The sequence below is a fragment of the Lathamus discolor genome, chromosome Z (assembly GCF_037157495.1).
Source record: "Lathamus discolor isolate bLatDis1 chromosome Z, bLatDis1.hap1, whole genome shotgun sequence".
In the NCBI taxonomy this organism is placed as follows: Eukaryota; Metazoa; Chordata; class Aves; order Psittaciformes; family Psittacidae; genus Lathamus; species Lathamus discolor.
This window is the reverse complement of record NC_088909.1, coordinates 89,742,831-89,766,512: the sequence shown is the minus strand read 5'-3', so window position 1 is coordinate 89,766,512 and position 23,682 is coordinate 89,742,831. Positions and strand designations below refer to the sequence as shown.

At 41.2% G+C, this 23,682-nt stretch overlaps 1 protein-coding gene across 5 annotated transcripts in view; it reads left to right on the top strand.

The window, feature by feature from the left end:
- The first annotated feature begins 269 nt into the window (after positions 1-269).
- The window catches only part of KIF2A (kinesin family member 2A), a 64,791-nt gene continuing 41,378 nt past the window's right edge, over positions 270-23,682 (top strand). For 3 of the 5 annotated variants that reach the window (XM_065661329.1, XM_065661327.1, XM_065661331.1), the window contains exons 1-3: positions 270-513; positions 15,189-15,311; positions 22,232-22,326. In XM_065661329.1, the coding sequence (XP_065517401.1) occupies positions 15,233-15,311; positions 22,232-22,326 (174 nt within the window). In that variant the 5' untranslated portion in view covers positions 270-513; positions 15,189-15,232. The remainder of the gene's footprint in view (positions 514-15,188; positions 15,312-22,231; positions 22,327-23,682) is intronic. The other 2 variants (XM_065661330.1, XM_065661328.1) reach the window with 1 other exon arrangement.

Here is a 23,682-nt window from a genome sequence, read left to right as displayed (position 1 = left end):
GCGGCGGCGGCGGGGAGCGGCGGCAGCCCTCGGGGACGGGGTGGAACGAGAACAAGGGCGAGGCGGGGCTGCCCACGGCCGTAGGTGAGGCCTCGGAACGTCCCCCCCTGCCCAGCCGCGGTGGAAGCAGGAGACAAAACAAGAGCAGCGCGGCGCAGCCGCCCCCCCACGGCCCCGGCACAGCCACAGTCCCTGCCTCTGCGCCCGCCTCCCCCTCCCCCGCGCGGAGGGGCCGTGACGCGCGGCGCGCAGGCGCAGCGGCTCCCAGCGCCTTTTATATCCGGCCGGCGCCTTTTCTCTGTCGCCGTCCGCCCGTCCCTCTCTCTTTGCCTCGCGCCCTGTCAGAGCGGCCGCGCTCGCTGCCGGCGCCGGGAGCTGCCTCTGTCGCTCCCGTCCTGTGCACGCCCGGCCGGTAGCGCCCCCGACTTGCCCGGCTGCCCCATGAAGCGATGGCAGCGGCCAACTTCGGCAAGATCCAGATAGGGATCTACGTGGAGATTAAGCGCAGCGATGGTCAGTGCGGCGGGGGCGGCGTGGGGGGCAGGTGGGGGGAGCGGCGAGAGGGGCCCATTGTGTGCGCGGGGCCGGGGAGGGGCCGGGCCTGGCGCGCGCTGCGGTTGTCAGGGGAGCGCTCGCGCTTGGCGGCGCAGCGCGGTTGCGCGGGGCGCGAGCGGCGGGGGAGGGGGGGGCTGCGGCAGGGCGGGGTGCGGCGGGGGAGGGGAGCGGGCGGGGGGCAATGGCGGGGAGCGGGGCCGAGGGGCGGTGGGGGAGAGGCCGGGGAGCTGTCGGCAGCGAGCGGGGAGGGCCTTGAAGGGGGTATGAGGTGATGGAGGGCGGAACGGCCTTCAGCGAGGGGGAATAACTTGCCTGGTGTACGGGCAGCGCTCTGGGAGCACGGCACAGCGGGCAGGATGCCTTCGGGCACTTCCATCCCTAGACAAAAGGGTTGATGTTGTTATTTCAGGTGTTCGTCGTGATTAAAATGTAAGATGAGTGCTTGCTATTTATGCCCACGACTGGTTGCTGCTCTGCTGGGGACCCAGTGTTCCTCATCTTGCCCAGCATCTCCTAGTGGGAGGATGTGTGGTGCTGTCTAGAAACACACGTGAATAAAGGAGGCGTGTGTGACAGGTCTGGGGTGCCAAACCTTCACGTTTCTCTGGTAGGGGAGAGCTAAGATGGGAAGTTCACTGGATGAATCAATGGCAGGTCACCCGTGACCTCAGTTCTTTCATTTGATGTGAATCTGTTCTTGGCCACTGCGAGGTCTGTGAAGCCTGCTGAACCAGGGTGGGGTTTTGCTGGGATTTTCTGGAAAGATAGATGTGGTTTTATTGAGGTTTTGTTTTTCTCTCTTTTCTTTCTTTTTTTTTTTTTTTTTAATTTCCTCAGAGTTGAGGAGCTTGCTAAAGGATAAGCAGATGTTTCTATGGGAGGAAAGATCTGGAGGTCAAAGGCACTGAAGTTAGCTAGCTTGGTTTTGTTGTTAGGCAGGAAACAAGCAGCTGGCAAGCTTTGTGCAGTTTGTCTGTCTTGTGTCCTACACTGCAGTTAAACACTACAATAAAGTAATGGTCGGTGTTGTCTGGACACTGTTATATCTAACCCCTCAATTTATGCTTAATGGCTTGTGTGTCACATGAAGAATCTGATAGGTCTTGCTGCTATTTGCATAACTTCTGTAAATCTTTGCCTGGGGTTTCAGAAAACCTCACTGTAGCAACTTGTAAAGCTGTTTTTCTGTGGTCTGTGTGAACTTCTAATGAAAGTTACTGCTTGGTTTCTATGCCTTCAGAAAATAAGGCATGAGAATGCCTTGCTGCTTCCCCCCTCTCCGCCTCTGCAGTGTTCTGCTCACTTATGTGAGAAGTGAGGACAGGAACTCTTGAATATAATAATACTTATTTTTATTACTGGTAGTGGTTTACAAGTTTTGCTGTATCACTTACACATGCAATGCAGCACGTTAAATACATAACATATCAGTACTGTACTGGGCGCGTGCCTTACAGCAGTTGCTTGAGCTGTAGGGTTTTGATCATTTGTGTTGGCTCTCATGTGAGCAACCAGACTGCCATGTCATACCAGTCCTGGTTACTGTGAGGTTTGCTTGGTTTTGATTGGGGATGGAGGAGGAGGTGGCCTGCTCTGTCTCAGGCTACTGTAGCTTTGCCATTCTCTTCCCATTAAGCCATAGGAGAAACTGACCTGGGTGTGTGGAAGGGAGCGTTTTAAGATATCAAAGGACAGCCGGCAATAGATTTCATTGCCTTCTTTCACAAGGTGGGTTTCCAGCCTGAGCTGTGGTTACACAGGCAATCGAAATTGATCCAGCTGCTTTGAACAAGGAAAGAGGGTCTTCCTGCCTGTGACTCTGTCAGCTGTACTGTTCTATAAACCGTCTCTGCCACCCACTGTGCCCAATAATCTTTTTTTTGTATGATTTAATACAGTAATTGGTTATTTGAGTCGCTAAACACAGTAGAAAACTTCTCTGTGTGCTAGGGTTCTACATCATTAGTGAATTCCAGAAGCTCACAGGGGAAGCTCTGACCCCAGCAGTATTGGTGTGTAGGAAATGCATGGCCACAATGGAGTGGAAGCCTTCATGTAAGATACTCTGGCTCAGTAACAGAGAGCTATCTGGATCTGCTGTACCCAGAACTGGGTAGAGAACTGGGGCTGTGTATTATACCAGCTACCCTTGGCTGAAAGCAAGATTAAAACTGTTGAAAAAACTTGGAGAAAGCAGTATGTTGGTCTGAGCTTTTTTATGTATATATTCTTGTCTATAAGAAGTCCTTTTTAAAAACTAAATATTATCTTGAGAGGTATGTGTAGTAATTCTTTTAGACCTTCTTATTTACCTGCTTATTTGCTGGATCTGGAGAAGAATAGTATTTCGCTTTGTTAGTTGGTTCATTTGAAAAATTCATTTTTTCCCATCTACCAGTTACATTAAACCCTTTTCTGAATGCAGAGTTTTATTAATTCCAGATAACTCTAGTTTTCCTTAAATAAAAAGAAAACCTAACAGGAAAGGTTCTCTCTTTGTGAGGTTTTTTTGTTTTGTTTTGTGAAGCATGAATGTTAGAAATCATACTTGTTCACTACAATAAAATTGCAAAGACATGCGAAACACAATAAATGTGAGAATGAATCCAGAACATTCTGGAAAGAAAAGTTGCATATTCTGACATCTTGACTAGTTCTAATTAGGCTTAAGTGTTTCATGAGAGATTTCTTATAGGACTGAATAGAAAATAGATGTTGTATAACAAAAGGCATTGTTAGAAATCATGGCCAAAAACACATGAAGAACAGTGTTTGGATAAAGATCAGATTTTTCAAAGACTGATGCTGCCAAGCTGCTTACTTTGTATCTGTTTTTTCTCAGTGGGTAAACATTGGTATAAATGTTGTCTACAGTTGCAGATAATATTTCCAGTTATAACTGGAATAACTGCTTATGCTCATGTAACATAAGAGTGTACTGAGTGGTCAGCTAGTTGGCTTTTTATAATAATTTCTGCTACTGAGATTTACTAATTATTTCAATATAGTTTATGCATGTTGCTTGAAATATGCCTTGGTAATCCATCTTGGAAAGACCTCCTTCCATTTGGGCTGTGAACTGCCAAGAGTGGACTGCATTTCCAGTCTTGAAACGTGTGCCTTAACACATGGAAGCTCAGGGAAGTGGGGAGGCAACCAGAAGGCATCTGCAAGACTTGCTGTACTGTTCCTGTCCAGATGATGCCTCTTATTGAGGCCTAAACATAGGCATTTGTCTGGTGATAGATTCCCTTTACTTAAATAATAATAGCCTACCACTTTATCTGTGAACTTACACCTGTATTTGCACTTGTGCATTATCCCATTAATGATAAGAAAGACTTATATAACTACTTTGACAAAGAATATCTGACATTTTTTTCCCTGCATAAATTCAGTCTTCTGAAATAGGATAAATCTCTTATTCCCTGCAGCGCTTTAGTTCGCTGATAGTTTTTCCTTTTTCAGTCCAGTTGTGTTCTGTCCATTTCCTCCTCAGGCTGTTCCTATTCCCTGTCTTTGCAGATTTGAAATGGTACTTATAAAGACAGAGAAATTAATTACATATTTACTCATTTTGAAAGCGGGAAGACTACAATTCTGCTCTCGTGGTGTCAGAAATAATATAGCAGGTATGAGGAGAAGGACATTTTTGTAATTAGAAGAGTGACTAAAGATTTTGCTGAACTTCTGGGAAAGGAAAAATGCTGAGTTTTTAGGGATTAACCATCAAATTATATGAAAAAGAAAGATCATGAGTTTGTGCCCATTTTTCGTAACACAAGAACAGGATAGATGTCAATGCTTGAAAGAAAATGTTAAATTGACAAAGGAGAATAGACTGAGGAGTTTGTTACCAGGGAGGTGGAGGCTAGAAGCATAGCAGAATATTACGGTGGGAATATCCAGTTTTACACTAAAAATTAAAAAAAATACACCAGCAACCATAAAAAGTATTTTCACTTCTTCCTGAATTTAATTAACCTCTAACTCTGATGGAAGGTAGGAAGAAATCTTGCCTATGGCTGTGTTATTTTTTTTAATTGCCTACTTATGAATTTTCTTGTCTCTGAAGCAGCTGGAACTGGTCACAGTCAGAGATAATCCATCTAGTCCAAAAACCTACTGGCAGCTTCTCTGTCCTTAGGCTTTCCAAAACATCATGGTAACCGTTTTCACCTTCAAATACAAATAAGTTTAAATTTTTGTAGCAGTCAGGGCTGTACTTTTTTTCTTTATAAAGTCCAGCTTCTGTGAAATTGAAGTTTTTCAGAGTTGAGAGTCTGTAGCATCTTCTTGTCTGCTGGGTAGTCCTGTATGATCTTGATCTTTACATGCAACTCCCAGTAGTAACAATGATTTTATAGCAGGATAGAAGGCATAGCGGTGCTATAAAAATTCTCTTCAGGTTTTGGTAGTCACCCTATTTTACAAGCTCTTGAGGATAGATTTAAATGGTAATGTGCTTTTACTCTTTCCTTTGGTAACATACACCTGTTCATTCCCTGTGATTAAGAATTTCTTGTTACCACATTTGGATCATTTGACTAAATTACCTAATCCTTATGTAAGCCATACAGACACAACATGTCTTTGTCCTTCTGTCGTGGTCAGATCACACACAGGATTTCATGTCTGCTCTTGCTGGTTGAGCTTGTGGGTCCAAAATTTTGGCTTACATATCTATGGCTCTCATAGTGTTTCATACAGCATTTCTAGGGATTGCTCTTACAGAACTATTGACCAGGAAGATGTGTTGGAGTTTCTCAGTTCTGTTTAAAATCACTTTAAGAGTTCAGCTTTTGTTAATCAGTAAGTGGATTTTCACTGTAACTCACTGTAACTCACTGTAACTGTAGCTTCTCAGATATTTTTGTAGGCCTTCTGTATTTTGCGTAAATAGCTTTTGAATGACAAGAGCTGAGTCCAAATCTTCAGACAGTCTTCTCATCTTTGCTTCATAAGCATGTCTAATACAGCATTGCATACTGGCAAAAATGTCGTTAGAGCTGTACATGGGTACTAGGATTACGCAGTTTGCATTGCGTATCTTTTTCCTTTCTGATCATGTAAGAGAGTCTATCCTTTGTCTCTGATAGGTAAAGTTACTGCTCTTTCCTCCCAGTCTCTATAGTGGTCTGTTGTCTGGGCCCAGTTTTACGTGTCTTTTCTTCTTACAACTTTATGAAATGAAGACCTTGCTGTCGTACTGTGGCACCAAGCACAGCTTCCTATGTTGTTGAGGTGGGAAGAGAAGATAAATCATTGGGAAGAGGTCATGCCTGACCTAAGAGTAATGTCACTGCAGAAGTATCTCTTTCTACTTGCCCTAGAAGATAAATTAGTCTTTTGAGCTCCTTTAATACATTCACTTGCTCTTGGACAATGTAGAGAAATGAATACGAAGTATTTACCAGGTGAAATCCTTTCCTGGAGCACAAAATCTGTAGCATATTTATTGGTTTGACCTGTGGAATGGCTACTGGGATTATTTTTGTGCTTGAGGAGTAAGTAACAGAGTTCACTAAATGTGCTTCATTGCTTTGTTCTTGAGTTCTTCCTTTGCAAACATTTATTGCTTGGATCATAAAGCGTGGGTATTTTGTGTGTGGTTTTGTTTTTATTTTTGTTTGTTTGTTTGGTTTTTTTTTTGTTGGTTGGGTTTTTTTTAAGCTTTTTCCGATGTTGTTTTTTGGCTTGTCTTCCTCACCATACTGTGTGACTGGATCTGAGATCAGGAAGAGAATGCTGTGTTCAGCCCGTGGTGAACACTAAAATGTGGTCTTCATTATAGTTGTTCACAGTATGTTTACTCCATAGAGGAAAAGAATTAAATAACTCTTGGTACGTTAAAGGTTTATATTAACCTTTCAGAGTTGTTAAATTTCCATAGTTTGCATTACATTAGAAGCCCACAGTAAGGGCTACAAAACAGTCTTGACTTTATCCAGTGGTAAGAATGTCTAGTAAACAAAATACATGATCAGGCAGGATGGTGTTTGTAATTTAAAATTGAAGAGTATTTAAGAAGACATAGGCTTTTCATAGTCATGCCTCTGTAGCATAGTTAAAACTATTGGGAAACATAGATGCTTTCAGTGTGTATTTCCAGATGTAGGGTAGGAAAGTTTTGTGGAGCTGTAGTACATTGTTTGTTATATCTGTTAATCTGTTTCAAAACCACAGGTATATGAGCAATTCTTTTTGCTTGCTTGAAAGCTTATGCATGTTTTCCAGTTTTGCCACTTGCATCTTTCCAGAAGTCTTTTTGCATTTTTGGAGGAAATAGTTACAGTTCCTTCTAATGTAATTTTTTAAAAACTTGCTTGCAGTTTTATGTTCCAAACTGCTAAGTTTTATTATGACATGGTACTTGGGGTTGTATTGTGACTTGGTATTTGGGGTTTTATTTAAATTGCTCTTAATACTCAACATTGACACTTAAACAAATGCTCCTAGCTATATTCTTTGGATCAAATTTTCCTGGGTTGTAGTAGATATTTTTATACTTACGTAAGATTGTTAGACATCCATCATAATTAAGTTAGTGACAGTTAATTTTGGCTATTGATGTGATTCCACAGCTGTTTGAGATGTTGAACTCTGGGCTGCTTGTCTGTGCACTGCATCTGTGTTAGTTTTCAGTTAAATGTGCTGTGGGGAACTGAGTGAGGGAGGAAGGGGTGGAGGGGAAGTCAGGGAACTAAAACTACTGTAATCCAGATGTAGATTGTCTTAAACTACTATTAGCTATATCCTTAGATCTGTTCATATTGTGTATGTGCAGACACATGTGCTGTTGCTTCTTTTTCTGTCCTCGTTCCTTGCCTTAAAACTTTCACTTTTTTTGTATTCCTGTTTGAGTACTATTCTTTTATTTTCACTCAAAGAATTAAAAAGCACTGTTGTTTCCTATAGTGTTCCCAGTATATAGATAGACAGGTGACTGACATGATTTTCCCACATCTTTAACCTCTGTAAAGGAATGCTTAGAATTCTGTAGTAAATGTTTAGCTATGAGGCAGTACTGACTATGTTTGATACTCTGGAAATACATTTTGTTCATGTCCTTGGAAGGCACATGTGGTAAACAGGTCAGTTGTGGCTTAGGTCATCCATAAACAGTTGAGTCACTGGAAGCTGGTAGAGTACACCTACCATGTTAAATACTTTTCTCAAGTGGAGCTACCATTGGAGGTAGAGGAGGTGGCTAGATGTTCTTGTCTTGTGCCATTCTTCTCCATGCCTGGTAATTACTCCTAGAAAACAGAGCAGCCAGAGACCGTCATTCTCTGGGAGGATGTTGCAAAGATGGCATTGCCACTTCCCTGTTAAAGTATTCTGTGCAGTCAATTTTGCTATGTCTGAGTTTGGCCATTGTTAAATATGTAAAACTGGATTTTACATCTGTTAGACAAAAGGTAATAAAGCTATGTGAAAAATCAGAATTACCTTTCCTGGAAAAGAAAATGAATTTATCAGGTTTACGCTTGTTAGCTTTTATGAAATGTGTGTAGTACACCAAATCATTTACATGAGCAGAACATGCCTAGAAGACTCTTTACTATTTATTACAGTCTAAATTCAGTTGTTCCATGTTGCTAGGAACTCAGGTTAGTTTTAGAATTGCTTAGTAAAAAGCTGTAGGTAGAGATTCTTCACGATAATGCTATAAAACTGTGTGCCCAACCAAAACTTTGACATTTTAAAAAATGTGAATTATCAGTTAGATTTAGTAATTAAGCCACTTGATTTTTTTTTTGTTTGTTTTGAATGGAGTCTTATTTAGCAACACTGAGTCTGATCTTGTATTTGACTTCTGAGAAAGAAGAATGAAGAATTTTGCTCCTTAAAGACTTGAATGTGGTAGTAGAGTTTCTTAATTTTCTTTTGCATCAGGCATAACCTACTAATAAGTTTCCGAGACTTGTAAAGGGGTTAGTTTGAGTTCCTTGCCACTTTTGCAACACTGACACTGTAAAACTAATTGTCCAATCGCAGTGACTTTAGTGTAACATGCAAATAAGTGTCTTTTACTGTTGCTTCATTTTGATGGGTGGTTATGCTTTTCATGCAAGGGAATGTTACTGTCTTTCAAGTTACCACTGAAGCTTTGTCAAGTGCTAGTTTGAGCTTCTCATGGCTACTATCAGGCACTAGCAGCTTTGTGTGATCTCAGGTGTTGGAAGCATGAGTATTTTCAGTCTCTTCTGTTACTTACAGGTAGTATGTTAAGAGCTGCCTTCAGTGGATGAATGCACTGAATGAGTGAATGGAGGTGGGCTTTGCTTAAAACTTTCTCATCAGAAGAAAGGTGCATTGCATACTTGTGCCCTTGTAGAGTTTTGCTTTAGAATTTTTGTTGCACAGTGGTGCATATTTGACAGTCACTAGAATTTGTTGCTTTTTCTTTGTGGCTGAACTACATACAGAGTTTGAAGTGTACTTCAGACAGATCTATAAAAGCATTTGCTAGAGATGCAGGCATGCATAGTGATGTGGTGATGAGATCTCTGGCTCTAGGAAGAAGGCAGCAGGAATGAATTCAGTTTGAAAAGCACATACACGCCTGGATTTTGGAATGCTCCAGGTTTTTGATTTAATTTTGGGTTATGTTTTCATGTAGTTGAATTCAGGTTGTGATAAATGAGGTGAATATAAATCACAACCTGATTTTAAAGTTATAATAAGCTTTCATCAAGCACAGAAGAATTAAAATATTACTTAGTTTTCTTGTTGGTTTGAGCTTTTAGAACCTGGTTGAGATAAGGGAAAAATACAACATTCGAGAGTAAAAGTTTCTGATTTTTAACCAGAAGTAACAGTTTGCAGCTCTAATAAATTGAGTAATGGTACATATTCTTACTAACATAACATACTAAAGTAAGGGACATGGAAAAAGCAAACAAACAACAAAACAGTATTTGACAGGGTGGGTTATGAAAAGCAAATGCTACTATTTGGAAACAACTATAGAAAGTGCTGGTAGATATTTTCTGTGTGGTGCAGGAAACTATTGTTCTAGGCAGCTACTGTCAGCTTCAGAGAAAGTAGAGAAAATCATGAAAAGAAGGTCTCTGCCATTTATTCAGGCAACAAACAAAATGAGGAAGGGGGAAGGGAGACAGAAGGCTGGCCAAGTCATCTCAGTCTTTTGGCAGAGGGTATTGACCACACTGTTTGAATCCACCACAATCTTAAATCCTGTTGCTAAAAAAATTTCAACATCCACTAAACCCCAGTGCTGTTCGAAAGAAATACTTGACTGAATCTGTTTTTCCTTCTGTATACCATAACTGTATTGAAATCTGTACTGAACACAGGAGACTGATCTGCAAAAGCATATAGCAAAGTATTCTGGAGAGGAGCTTTCAGAAGCACTTTTGAAAGTTTTTAAAGAAGCTGCCTGTGAAATTGTCCTAAAGACTCCAAGGAACTGCTGACTAAATGTACAAAAATATGTCAAATTATATTAAGTTTTAAGAAGTTAAAAAAAATGAGATGACACGGAACTATTCCTGGAACTTGTTTACAAGTTGTCAACTAATAGGAAATATGTGAATGTCATACCAGAAATTGAATGAAAACCTTCACTTACACAGCAGCAGTGAAAGGAAAGTGTGATAGAGGACAGATAATACTATCATGGCATACATTAACATCTTGTTCTCATTTGAGTGAAGTTTGCTGCTCTGATTGCTTCATCTTTCTTAATCTAAGAACTGAAGGGGGTTTATATGGGCCATGAAAGGGAGCAGTGTTGGAAAACCTTGCAGGAGTTTTGAAAACAGGTAGATTATTGTTGATTTGTTTTAGGCTTCTTTTTTTACACTTCAAAGGGAGATTGTTGTGTGAAGAAGTTTACTTTAAGAAAAGCAAATAAAAATCCCCCCCCCCCCCGACTTTTATCGGAGAATGTGATTATTAAAAAAAAACCCAACAAACCCACAACAAAACACTTATGAAGTGTTTCTGCTTTTTTGGAGGTTCCTCCATTTCCTTAAAATACACTTACCGCTACAAAAGAAGCACCCCGGTGGATCGAATTGATGATTCATGGAGCCCAGCAATAATAGGAGAGACTATATAGGGAAAGCAGGTCAGCCTTGTTACTGTCTGCAATCTTTGTCTTCCCCTGGTACCCAGAATTATATCTGGGATATTAGAAGTACAACTTTGCCTAGTCCTATTAAATAGCCATTTGTAGACCTATTGTCTGAATTTGTTGAATACCTTTCTGACCCAACTTAACACTCTCTGCCTCCACAAGCTCTTTTGGAAGCCAGATTGGGAAGTTCCCTGCTTGCTGCATGGAAAAGTACATTGCTACTTTTACATTACCGCAACCAGTGTGCCTTAAGGGAGTGCTCCCACCTTCACTGTTGCAGGAGTTGTTTAGTGATGATTTCTACTCATTTTGTCCTTTATTGTTGTAAAGTGCAATCAAATCTACCCAGTCTTTTCCTCAAAAGTGAGCAGTCTCACTCACCTTTGTATCTTCATTCTCTTTGTTGTCTTAGATGTCCTTCACCTTACCTCCTCTAATTCTGTGACACCTTTTTTTGAGGTGTGAAGAATAGTGCCGCAGTACTTGAGATGTGCATGTAGCAAAGTTTTATTTATAGTTTGAAAATGGCACTTTTATGTTTCACAGGCTTCTTTTTTCTGTTGTAGCTGCATGTTGAGTCTAAGTATTAAGAGAACTGTGTTAAGGATCTCTTACTTGAGGTGTAACTTTTAGTTCCATTTTCAGTATTGTATGCCCATAATACAGAGTATTTTTCTTGGGCTGCATTAACTTTTCTTTGTCTATGTTGAAGCTCATTTGCCACCTTTTTGTGTACTCCCTTATATTTGAGAGGCTCTTTTGAAGTCATGGCATCTGACTACCCAAAATGCTGTCTTGCCCGAGGGTCAGACTCCAAAAGTAGTGTAATTCAGAGTGTGACTGAACACCAGGCTGGAAGATGATGTGTATGTTTCTAGCTAATATTTTACTATACTCTACAGCTCTGCTGCTTGCCACCGTAGGCGCAGCTAAGGAACCTGGGCTGGGCACTAAGTGCTGTAGCTGTGAGCAGTGTGCCATGAAAGGGCTGTCCCACGGCTCTTGTGGACATGAACCAACCCGTACCAGTTGTCTTAGGGTTTCTGTCCATCGTGGGTCTAGAAAAGACACAGAAGTTTGATTTTTTTTTTAATTTTTTTTTTTTTTATTGCAACCTAGCATTGCTTGCTGCTTGAGAATGACAAGGTTGGTCATGGGTTATGCCGTGTTTCAGTAAGAGTATGACACAATCTAACCTGACAGCAAGTGACAGGGCCCTACAAGAGTTGCCTCCACACACCATCAAAAAAAGAATGAATGTAGTGGTACCCCAACAACAAAACCAGCATAATTGAATAGAAGGATTTTAGGTCATGGTGCAATTGGCCATAAAATAGACATCAATTTTAGGAGTGATAATAGCTCAACCTACTTGATTTTGCACTAAAAGAAGGAGAAAAGTTATAAATCTAGTTGAAACATTGTAGAAATGTGTAGTGCCTGAATTAAAAGTAGTAGCAAATAGTGGAGGAGAGATGCCAAAGTGCTTCTATTTATTGCTGTCTTAGCGGTGGAACAGGTAAACACAGTGCTGAATCCGGGGACTGAGTGCAGGGTGACCTGACCTGAGCTTAGTCCTGCTTTCTTGTCAGTATGGGAGAGGCTTTGTGCAGCATTACTGTATTGATCTATTATGAAGTTCCTCTGAATCATAAGAGTATGAAAAAATATTCAGATGAAGTTTAGTACAAGAACAATAATGAATTTGACAGCGTACCTAATAATTTCAACCTAATAGTATGCTTTCTGAGATCAGTTTTAGGACTGGCTGGCTTGATTTTCGCATTCATTAGTTATTCACTCCTGGAAGCAGAGTAACTTGCAGCACAGAGGTAAACCCATCTGTCCTGCTGCGTTGTAGTAAGCTGTCACTGCCCCTGTACAGAACCTGGTGGTGAAAGTACATCTTTTTAGATGCTTATGTGCCCAAATAGTGAGGCTACTGAGGAACACCAGAGCAACCAACAGGTGGGTAAAGCTGCTAAGACTGAAGTGGCTCAGATAGATTTAGAATGGCAGCATAAGGGTGAATTATTTTTAGCTCAGTGGGCCCATGGTACCTGGGGCCATCAAGGCAGAGATGCAACATACAGATTTGCTTGTGATTGAGGGGTGGACTTGACAATGGACACTATGGCTCAGGTTATCCATGAACATGAAATGCGAAGCAAGCCAAGTGGTTAAAGCCTCTCTGATATGAAGGATGGTGGCTGAAGTTCAAACATAAGGAGGCCTGGCAGATTGTCTATATCACTCTCCCACCAACCCGCCAAGGCAAGCGCCATGTGCTTACTATGGTGGAAGCAACCACCGGATGGCTGGAAACATATGCTGTGCCCCACACCACTGCCCGGAACACTATCCTGGGTCTTGAGAAACAAATCTTGTGGTGACGTGGCACCCCAGAGAGAAGTCAGTCAGACAGTGGGACTCATTTCCGGAGCAGCCTTGGGCCAAAGGGTATGGCGTTGAGTGGGTCTATCACATCCCCTACCATGCACCAGCCTCTGGGAAAATCGAATGGTACAATGGCCTGTTAAAAACTACACTGAGAGCAATGGGTGGTGGGACTTTCAAACATTGGGATACACACTTACCAAAGGCCACCTGGTTGGTCAGCTCCATAGGATCTGCCAACAGGGCTGGCCCAGCCCAGTCAGAACTTTTACATACTATGGAAGGGGATGAAGTTCCTATGGTGACATTAAGGAATTTGCTGGGGAAGACAGTCTGGGTTATTCCTTTAGGTAAAGGGAAACCCACTTGTGGGATTGCTTTTGCTCAGTGACGCGGATATACTTGGTGGGTAATGTGGGAAGATGTGAAAGTCCAGTGTGAACCTCAGGGTGATTTCATTTTGGGTGAGAATAGCCAATGAATTACTTACTATGATGTTAACTGATACATAACACTGTATATTATCACTTCTGTGGCGGCTATATGCCCATCACCGTGGGTGCGCAGCACCCATCTTTGTTGCTCCAGATCTGGGGATATGAATCCTACTCCCTTTTGATTGCCATGTTAATGAAGAAGCATCTTTGATGAAACCAGGCAAGTGCAACAGTGATGCAATCAGAACTGACTCTGGCATGGAACAATCCAACACCACAGACCAACTTTCTTGCCTTAAAAGACTCTTGTGAGAGATAGGATGGCTGTCATTGATTTCACTTGGCAATTGAAGCTTCTGAAATCAAATAAAGGGACGATGTTTTGGGATGAACTCATTAATGTAAAATAATGCGCTTTGAAATGTTCTTTAAAAGAGTATTAGCTCCCCACCCCCAAAAACAAACTGGACTTGCCTTGAAGGGAAGTAAAAAACCAAAATGTTCATTTAATTGGGGAAACCACAGAAAACTTGTTTTGAACATAAAGGGAAATATTACATATTGGCTTGCAAAATAAAAGTTCAGCAGAAAAACCCGAATCACAATGTGAGAAGATTGGAGATTTGACAGTTATTAGAGAAACAAAAGCTGTGGCAGCAGTGCTGGGATTTAGCTCTAGGTAGGTGCTTTAGGGAAGGTGCAGAGTACAGACAGCTAACAAGTTCAGCTAGACTGATCATGGCAAAGTACAGTTTAGTGGTTTGGAGTGGATGGGCTTGTTGGTGTTGAATGCAAAGGGAATGGAAAAAATAACTTGTGTCCTGTTTGCTGGCTGAGGGACATTAAATGTGCTGCTTGTGGCATGTCTGTGTGTGTTGTGGTCTTTCCCTTCCTCATTTATTAGTGGACTGTCAGTAAGATCTGTGAAATTTGTTTTTCTAAGCCAGCGTGTTTGATCAGGTTTTGCACAGAAATCAGGTACATAAATGGGGATTTTTTGGAGTTTCATAGTTTTCTAGATGGGGTCAAGAATAAGCTAAATTTTAATTCAAAGCTGAAATACACAGGCAGATATGGGAAACTTGATTTGGGAAATACTTGTTTCTGTTCTCAGAATGCCTGTCTGTTACACTGTAGAGGTTTACAGAGATCATAAAATGTGGTTGTAACATGCTTGTCTTGGGACTTGAGTATTGCTGTAATAATGTAGAGAATAAAAGTGAGTTAGTAGCTAGGGATCATTCACAAAGATTAATATTAAAATACATCTTTATATTTTTTATACATAGTTAAGAACTTGCTTAAGAGATAAGTCAGGTAGTACATATGATAATGCTGTAACTAAGGTAACAGAAAAGACAACAAGGAAGGCTGGCAAAACCAAAATCTATATGATTAAGTAAAACAAATCTGGAGTGTAACTGTGGTAGATACAAAGTAAATAGGCTACTTTTTTTTGATATTTTGTTTCAAAGTTTCATTTATCCACAAGCATGTTTTCTGTTGTGGGGACAAGCATCTGTCACTAGTAACTGCTGTTTTTTCCTTGGGGGATTAGCAGCAGGACTGTCTGTGTAGTGCAGGGCAGACCATGACAAGCGGTGATCTCTTGCACAGGGACATCGCTGCAGCTGACATTGCTGGAGACACCAAGCCTTGAATTGTCTTTCTCCTTGCAAATCTGGTTACAGGCATTGTTGGGTGAATAGAAGATTATTCCTCACCCCACTGAGCTATGGGACAGCAGGAAAACCCTTCCATCAGAGATGCCAGGATTGGAGCCCAGAGCACAGGAGACTATGTTCTGGACCATGGTAATTCCTGTAAATGCTGCTTCTGGATTTGTAGCCTCATTTTCCTCCTAATCATAAATATACATATGTATGTGTATCTAAGGCCCAGTTAGAATTAAACTTGGCTAGGGATGTTATGGATAACAGGAAGGGATTCTGCAGGTAAGCAGCAAATAAAAAACAGACTAGGGACAACGTAGGCCCCCTGAGGAAGCTCTCGGGAGAACTGGCTACACAGGATTTGGAGAAGGCTGAGGTTCTGAATGACTTCTTTGCCTTGGTCTTCACTGGCAAAGGCTCTGAGCGCACCACCCGACTCTTGGAAGGTAGACGCAGGGACTGTGAGATTGAAGACCTTGGGCCCACTGTAGGAGAGGATCTGGTTTGATACCATCTTAAAAATCTGAATGTGCAGAAGTCCATGGGACCTGATAAAATCCATCCGTGGGTCCTGAAGGAGCTGGCAAATGCTAAATGCTAAAGTTGCTAAGCCACTGGCCATCATATTTGAAAAATCATGGCAGTGAGGTGAAGTTCGCGACGACTGGAAAAAGGGAAATATAACCCCCATTTTCAAGAAGGGGAAAATGGAAGACCCGGGGAATTACAGAGCAGTCAGTCTCACCTCTGTGCCTGGCAAAATCTTGGAGCAGATTCTCCTGGAAGGTACGCCAAGGCACATGGAAAACAACGAGGTGCTTCATGACAGCCAGCATGGCTTCACTAAGGGGAAATCCTGCCTTGATCAATTTGGTGGCCTTCTGTGATGGGGCTACAGAACTGATGGAGAGCGGTAGAGCAATTGACATCATCTACCTGGACTTGTGCAAAGTGTTCAGTGCTGTCCCACACAACATCCTTATCTCTAAACTGGAGAGACATCAATTTGATAGGTGGACCACTCGGTGGATAAAGAGCTGGCTGGATGGCCGCACACAGAGTTGTGGTCAATGTCTCAATGTCAGGCTGGACACCAGTAATGAGTGGTGTCCCTCAGGGATCGGTTTTGGGACTGTTTAATATCTTTGTTGCTGACATAGACAGTGGGATTGAGTGCGCCCTCAGCAAGTGTGCCGATGACACCAACCTGTGTGGTTCGGTTGGGTCTGTTCAGCCTGGAGAAGAGAAGGCTGCGTGGAGACCTCATAGCAGCCTTCCAGTACCTGAAGGGGGCTTATAGGGATGCTGAGGAGGGACTCTTCATCAGGGACTGTAGTGACAGGACAAGGGGCAATGGGTTAAAACTTAAACAGGGGTGGTTTAGATTGGATATAAGGAAGAAGTTCTTTCCTGTGAGGGTGGTGAGGCACTGGAATTGGTTGCCCAGGGAAGTTGTGAGTGCTCCATCCCTGGCAGTGTTCAAGGCCAGGTTGGACGAAGCCTTGGGTGGGATGGTTTAGTGTGAGGTGTCCCTGCCCATGGGAGGTGGTTGTAACCAGATGATCTTGAAGTCCTTTCCAACCCTAACTATTCTATGATTCTATCCACACATATGTATTTTATTTGCAACTTGGGGCTTATATTATGTTCGAAAGAGTGAAGAAAATTTTACTTCTTGCCATTCTAGTTTTTGAATTTCAAATGGCAGAAGGTGAAGGTCAGTCCTGTCCAGGTGTCTCTAGATGAGAGATGAGTCCCTCATTAATGTGATTAGGAAAATCTCGGCTATTCCACAAATGCCTTTTGCAATCCTTTAAGGGATTGGGCAGCTTCTGTTGCAGTGGTCATCCTCAGCAGGACTCTGGAGCAGATGTAATGCTGTAGCATATTTTTCATTCATCTATGAAACATCTAGTGTTGGTACACTTAGAAAGCTAAGTGTTCTGCTAGTGGGCCACTGCCTGAGCTAATATAATGCATTTGTGCTCCTAAAGATGTGGCAAGGATATAGCATAAGGCCTGGTCCTGCTGAAAATGATTGCCTGGCTTTGAGCTGACAAGATTTAAACAACTGTAGTATAGTCATAGCATAACACTGCTGGGCAGAGTCTTCCTACTGTTTTTTGGGGAGGAATGAGAGGGTCATAGTAGAAATTATAAACCTTTCTTGTCCATGGCCTGATCCAGAGCCTACGTGTAGATTTTTAACTATTACAACTCAAAGATATTTTTAAAACTTCATAAAACTCTTTCCTGAGATCTGAGTACAGTGTCTTTGTGGGGGTGAGGAGGGTGTGAAATTTTATAAGAAAGAGTGGGGAAGGCTGTGGTCTTTTTCTAGGCTTATTTCTTGAGTCATCTGGGAGAGTGCAAAGGGGTTTGAGTTACATGTTAGCTGTTTCCTGGGCTGTAATTTAGAAAACATCAACCAATATTTAATACTGCTAACACAGGTTTTTGAAAAGTATGAAGAAGATGAAAGGACCATGGTTTTAGTACTGTCACTGTTCACTGCTTCAAAATTTTGGTGGTTTGGAGAAATTTTGCAGGTAGAAACTGTTCAGTTTGCTTAGGGATAGGGATCTAAATACAGCTTGGTATTTGCAGTCTGTTGGCAGTACTATCTTTGTTGAGGGTTAGTTAAAATGTTTGATTTAGTCCTGGTTATTTGCTTTTGCTGGTACTTCCTGAACCTTTTTCTGCACGAATAACTACCGTAAGAAGTCTTACAATAGAGGAGACTTAACTGATATTTCTGCAGATGTTTATGCTTGCTTTCTTCTGTTTGTCAGGTGTTCATCAGATGACTAGGAAGGGAGGGAATGGAGAATTGATGTTCTTCACTTGTATTGATTAGGGGGAGAATTTTGGAACTTATATGTATTTTAGGTAATTGTAAAGTATTGGCTTCACATGCTTTAGTGTTGTATTGCTGTATTTGCAGAAATATTTTCTGCATTCTCTGGTCAGTAGGAGATAAGCCAGATGCCATGCACTGTATGGCAGAACATATTCACACAAGTAATAGCCTTCTCAAATAACTTCTCCCTTAGTTTTGAACTGTATAGCAATGGAATGACTTCCCAGAAAAGGTTTTGGTTGTGATGTGAATTCTAAGTGTGTGAGGAAAGGCACTTGAAATTAAAAAAATGCCAAGTGAAGAGTCAGCATATTAGCGCTATGGCTCTACTTTCTTCTTTTGTTTTTGATGTGTGCATGAAGGTTGTCTTTCTGAACCACTTGTTCCTTTTTTTCTTTGTCCTAATGCATATTTATGTTTATATAGGCATGTTTACATTTCATATTTTGATACTGACTCTAGAAAATGCACCAGAAATCAGGGATGTTACCTTCAACCATTCTATGCACATTGATTTGGCTCTTATGCTTTAGTATTTGCAGCTTGATCTTGCTTTATATGCTAGACGAGGTTTATGCCAGCCTAATTGGTTGCTGGCATTCCTGAATTTCCCAGCTGCTGTATTCAGCTGTGTACTAGAAAAATATAATGGAATACTGTTTGTAGAGAGCAAGAGGCAATTGTAAAGATGTAAATGTGCTTTCTGGCACATCAATAACATGTAACTTTTAGTAACGCAAAAGAATTTTTAGGAAAAAATTATATGGGTAGATTGCCAGTTTAAACATTCTAGTATACATTTTTTGTTTAAGCTGAGAACATCTTGAGAATATTTCAAAGATGGACATAACTTTTTAAAGTAGTTTTTTCTTTTTATTTTTTAATACTTTTTTATTTGGTTCTGATTTTCTTGGCCAGGGAATGGATGAAATCTGGCACTGAGATGGAAGACTTATTGTGGTTCTTTTATTACAGCATGCTGGCTTACTGTGTTTGTGAGAGAGTTCAGTATTTTCTGTTCATTCATCAGCCTGCTTTGATCTCTTTTCTCTTGTTAAGGCAAAGATAAAACCTTTTTAAGTTATTGTTATTCATTCTATATCAAAAGTAATAGAGCACATGAAAAGGTAATAGGACTTACATGATGGCTGCATGACTAATACAGTGTCACACATCTTAACTGTGGATAGTGCTTTTCTTCAAAGTTTATAAGATTTGGTAACATACTATAGCTTATTGTCATTGTATAGAATGTGTTTAGCTAAACTTGCATTTTTAATGTATCATATTTCTCTTGATTCTGGATTGACTGCTGGATCACGCCTTAAAACAGTTGCAGATTATACCAATTAAGTGTCTTCCAGTTCCCATAGTTTTTGTGTCCCTGTATGGCTTGGATAGAGTTAATTTTCTTCCTAGCAGCTGGTGCAGTGCTATGTGTTGGCTTTAGTCTGGGAACAATGCTAATAACACACTGCTGTCCTCCTTATGTGTTATCAGCATGCTCTTTGTGGGAGTGGCAAGGTGGCATTGCTACAGGAAGATAGTAGCTTCTGTTGCTGCTTTGCTGGTGAACCAGATAGCTAATTGAAACAGCTCTACAACAGGGTGTTCTTGTACAAAAGAGGTTATTAAATGCAGAAAAACTGATGGAAAGGTGCTGAGGACCTTACACAAAGGAAACTTGCACAGAAATGCTCATTTAAGAAAATAAGGTGAGAGAGCATCATGCTTAGTGAGGCTGCTTCCACCCAGCCACCAGCAGAATTCAGGCAGAGTCCTGAGGGCAGGATGCAAGCCTGTACAACCTCCTTTGAGTGAGGTGAAAGGGAGGAGTGCCTGTGAATGGTGGTGGTCCCTGTCCGCACATCTGGCAGTGCCTCCTTGGGGAACGCAGGACAGATGGTCCCTGCAGCACACATAGCTGGGGCACTGGGAGAATGGTGCCTGGGAAGCACAAATGGAAGGGCTTGGTAAGACAAAGCATGGGTCATGGAAATAAAAACGATTGAATGCTGGGGGAAGGGAGCCAAGTGAAGCAAAGGGGGAGTCTTTTTCTAGGTAAAAAACCCACTTAACCTGCTCTAGTGGTGAAGTGAATGTTATGCTTTGGGCAAGGACAAGCACAGAGGCTGTAAATACATGTGTAATATATGTTGCTGGTAAGGTTCGCCCTGCAGATGTGAAAGCAGTGCTACTCACGGAGGCCAGCTGCTCTGTGATCCCCCTTCGTGCTATACCTTGCATGAATTTCAGTTAGTCTCTTCCTCTGCCCATTGTATTAGAGTACACAGATTTGCTGTTACCTTCCATGATGCTTTCCCATAGTCACTCTTACTTGCTTAATTTTTAACTAGGTGTGAATGTTTAGGCAGCCTTTGCAATGAAATAAATGTTAACAGTATACATTTGTTACTTGTGCTGTTAGGTGGGTGTGCTGTTTTTGGCTGGCATAGAGTTAATTTTCTTCCTAGTAGCTGGTGCAGTGTTGTGTTTTGGATTTAGTGTGAAAACAATGATGATAACATACCAGTGTTTGTTGCTCAGTAGTGCTTACCCTAAGTCAAGGAGTTTTCAGTCTCTTTTGCTCTGCCAGTGAGGAGGGGCGCAAGAAGCTGAGAGGGAACAGAGACAGAACTGGTTGGGTTTAAACCATAATTCAGGTATCAGGCAAAGCTTTGCTTCCGTTCTGTCCCTCCACAGGTCCTAAGAGGCTTAAACTGTATAAAAACATTAACTGTAAAAAACCTGTCAAATTACGACTGAAATGGCTAAACCAAAAATTTGAAACAATCATCAGAGTGGATCTGGAGGTCTGGGAGCTTTAGGAAAGGAGAATAGAAGGTGCAAGGCAGAGGAGATGCAGGCCGGAGCAGATGGGTAGGGACCATGCTGTTGTTGCCTGGCAGTGGGTGCTGGGCAGCAGCAGCAGAACATGCATGGACTGCTCCAGAATGGGAGCTGTTACATGGTCTTGGGCATGTGGGGGGTGGCTTGGGGTGTATGGAGTGAGGGATTGCTTGTCTGTGCTATGGCTCATTAAAGAAGGGTGTTAGAGGAGGAGTTGCATTTGGCTCGTTTTCTTTAGAAACCACAATTCTTAGTAGTCTTAGAGCAAAGCAAAGATGTGAAATCAATGTGACACCTGGGTCCTGATTGTTTTGTGTCAGTGCATGACTGTTCTGCTCTTCCAATTGCTCCTTGCCACTCTGCTTAGCAAGTCGGACATAAAATTGCTGTACACTCAGTATTTAAGAAGAATCCTTACTTCTCTTGGTTTTATTATACTTTATGGGAGCTTGCTGAGTCTTTCACTGGAGATGAGTATGGATGCTGGGGAGGGACTGTTCATTAGGGACTGTAGTGATAGGACAAGGGGTAATGGGTTAAAACTTAAACAGGAGTGGTTTAGATTGGATATAAGGAAGAAGTTCTTTACTGTAAGAGTGGTGAGGCACTGGAATGGGTTGCCCAGGGAAGCTGTGAATGCTCCATTCCTGGCGGTGTGCAAGGCAGGGTTGGACAGAGCCTTGGGTGACACGATTTAGTGTGAGGTGTCCCTGCCCATGGCAGGGGGGTTGGAACTGGATGATCTTGAAGTCCTTTCTAACCCTAATTATTCTGTGATTCTAAGCGAAAGCAGTGGCACTTTAACTCCAGCTCAGCAGTCTGTGTAAGCAGCTGATTTTAAAATGAGGATTTGTATTGTAGTTGCTGGCAGTTTAATTATAGTTAAGTTACCAACTGTTTGAATGCCCATAAGAAATGGATATGAGAGTACAATTTCAGTAAGCTTCACTCCTGTATTGGGACACACAGTGTTGTATCAGCCTAGAAGAGGGACAGACAAGCTGATGTGGAACATACCTTGGGAGACTTACGGACTATGGGAGACTCATGGTATTGGATTTTTCCTCTCTCATGAAAAGAGAGTCTAAGTGGTGTGGCTTTCATGTGGTATTTTGTTTATTTACCATTCAGATTTCTATTCATTTTGTTCTTCACTAGTACGTTGACTCTTAGTTTCTCCACTGATGGATCTGGTCTGAGCCATGCCAGGAATTGTTTTGAGTTTTATCACCTAGGTCTTTTTAACCCTCTTCTTCCTGCCTCTCTCTGCATGACTCGGTGCAGGAATGAAAACAATTTGTGGAAAGCATTCCCACCAGTTAGTAAATGATCATTTGTGTTTGCTTTCTAGGCCGAATCCACCAAGCTATGGTAACATCCCTAAATGAAGAAAATGAAAGTGTAACTGTTGAATGGATTGAAAATGGAGATACTAAAGGCAAAGAGGTAAACTTAAGGAACTTTTCTCTTTTTAAAAATATGTAGTCTACATGAATATTACTTTGGAATCTGCAGTGGAAAAAAAAAGAAGGTATAAGTCTTAATTTACTTGATTCTTTGTTTACAGACTTTTCTGCGTGGAAGCTGCTGGGCAAATGCTGGTTTCTTTTGTACGGAATTCGACTTCCTGAGCTATGTCATAGCTTTTAAGTAGTTATTTTCGTCTGATTAACAAAGGTTGACCTCATTATCCTCTTCTTACAAGTAGAAAAATCAAATTTTTGAGAGAAGTGACTCGAGCTTGGACAGGAAACTGGTGTAAAAGCTAGATTAGAAAGATTTTTTGTTTAGTATTATTGAGGAACTTAACTGCTAGTTTGTTTACAATGTACTACAATGTATGTAGTTTTGGCAATAATTTTCCAGCCTTTCTTTCCTTGAGAAACTGTGTCTTTGTATGTAACATCTTTGTATTCCCTCTTCCTCCAAATTTTGGACCATGTTACCCAATTTCAGCTGAGATTTGATGAAGCATCTCAGAAATAATTGCTTTTCACCAGTTTTTTGAAAACATAGGAAGGAGGAAAAAAAGAAAAAGCGGGACAGTCCTGGTGATCTCATCAGCAGAGCTTGGTCCTCTGGACACAGAGAATCTACAGTAGTGAGGTTTTTGAAAGGTCCAGTCAGGGGAAGTGACAGTCTATAGAGCCTAAAGCTACTTCAGATTTTTAGAAAACCAAGTTTCAGTAGATCTGAAGGCAGCTATTTTTAAGATCTTGCCCCTCCCCCCATACATTGTACAGCATCTTAAATGAGAAATTGAAAGGAAAATGACAAATGAATGAGAAAATGAAAGGAAACAAACACTCCCTCTTCCCCGAAACACCACACCACACAAAAATAAAACAAACAAACAAAAAACCACAAACCAAACACAAAACATGATAAATTTAACATGGTTTCAGCTGTGCTTATATTTCTTGGGTGGTTGTAATTTGCTTATTTTTCACTGCCAGGGATATTTAAAAGAATTGAGATACCTTTATGTTACCAAATACCTTTCATATTTTGTGCTGTCAAATTACCACAGTTACACTGTCTACTTTGTTTTAGTTTTATCAGTTTGCAAGATCATAAATATCTCCTGGTCATTTTTAGTTCATACGTTTCCTGAAGAGTGTGTTTTCAACTAATACAAAGACCAAAGGTTATGCTGTTTTTAGTGAACATAAAACAAGATAATTCAGGTTGTATAATTAACAAATTATGGGATAAAAATTGCTGAATACATTTAATGTTTATTCTCAAATGTAGCAGGGGAAATGAAGAGGGTGAATATTGTTTTAAGACTCATTAATGTGT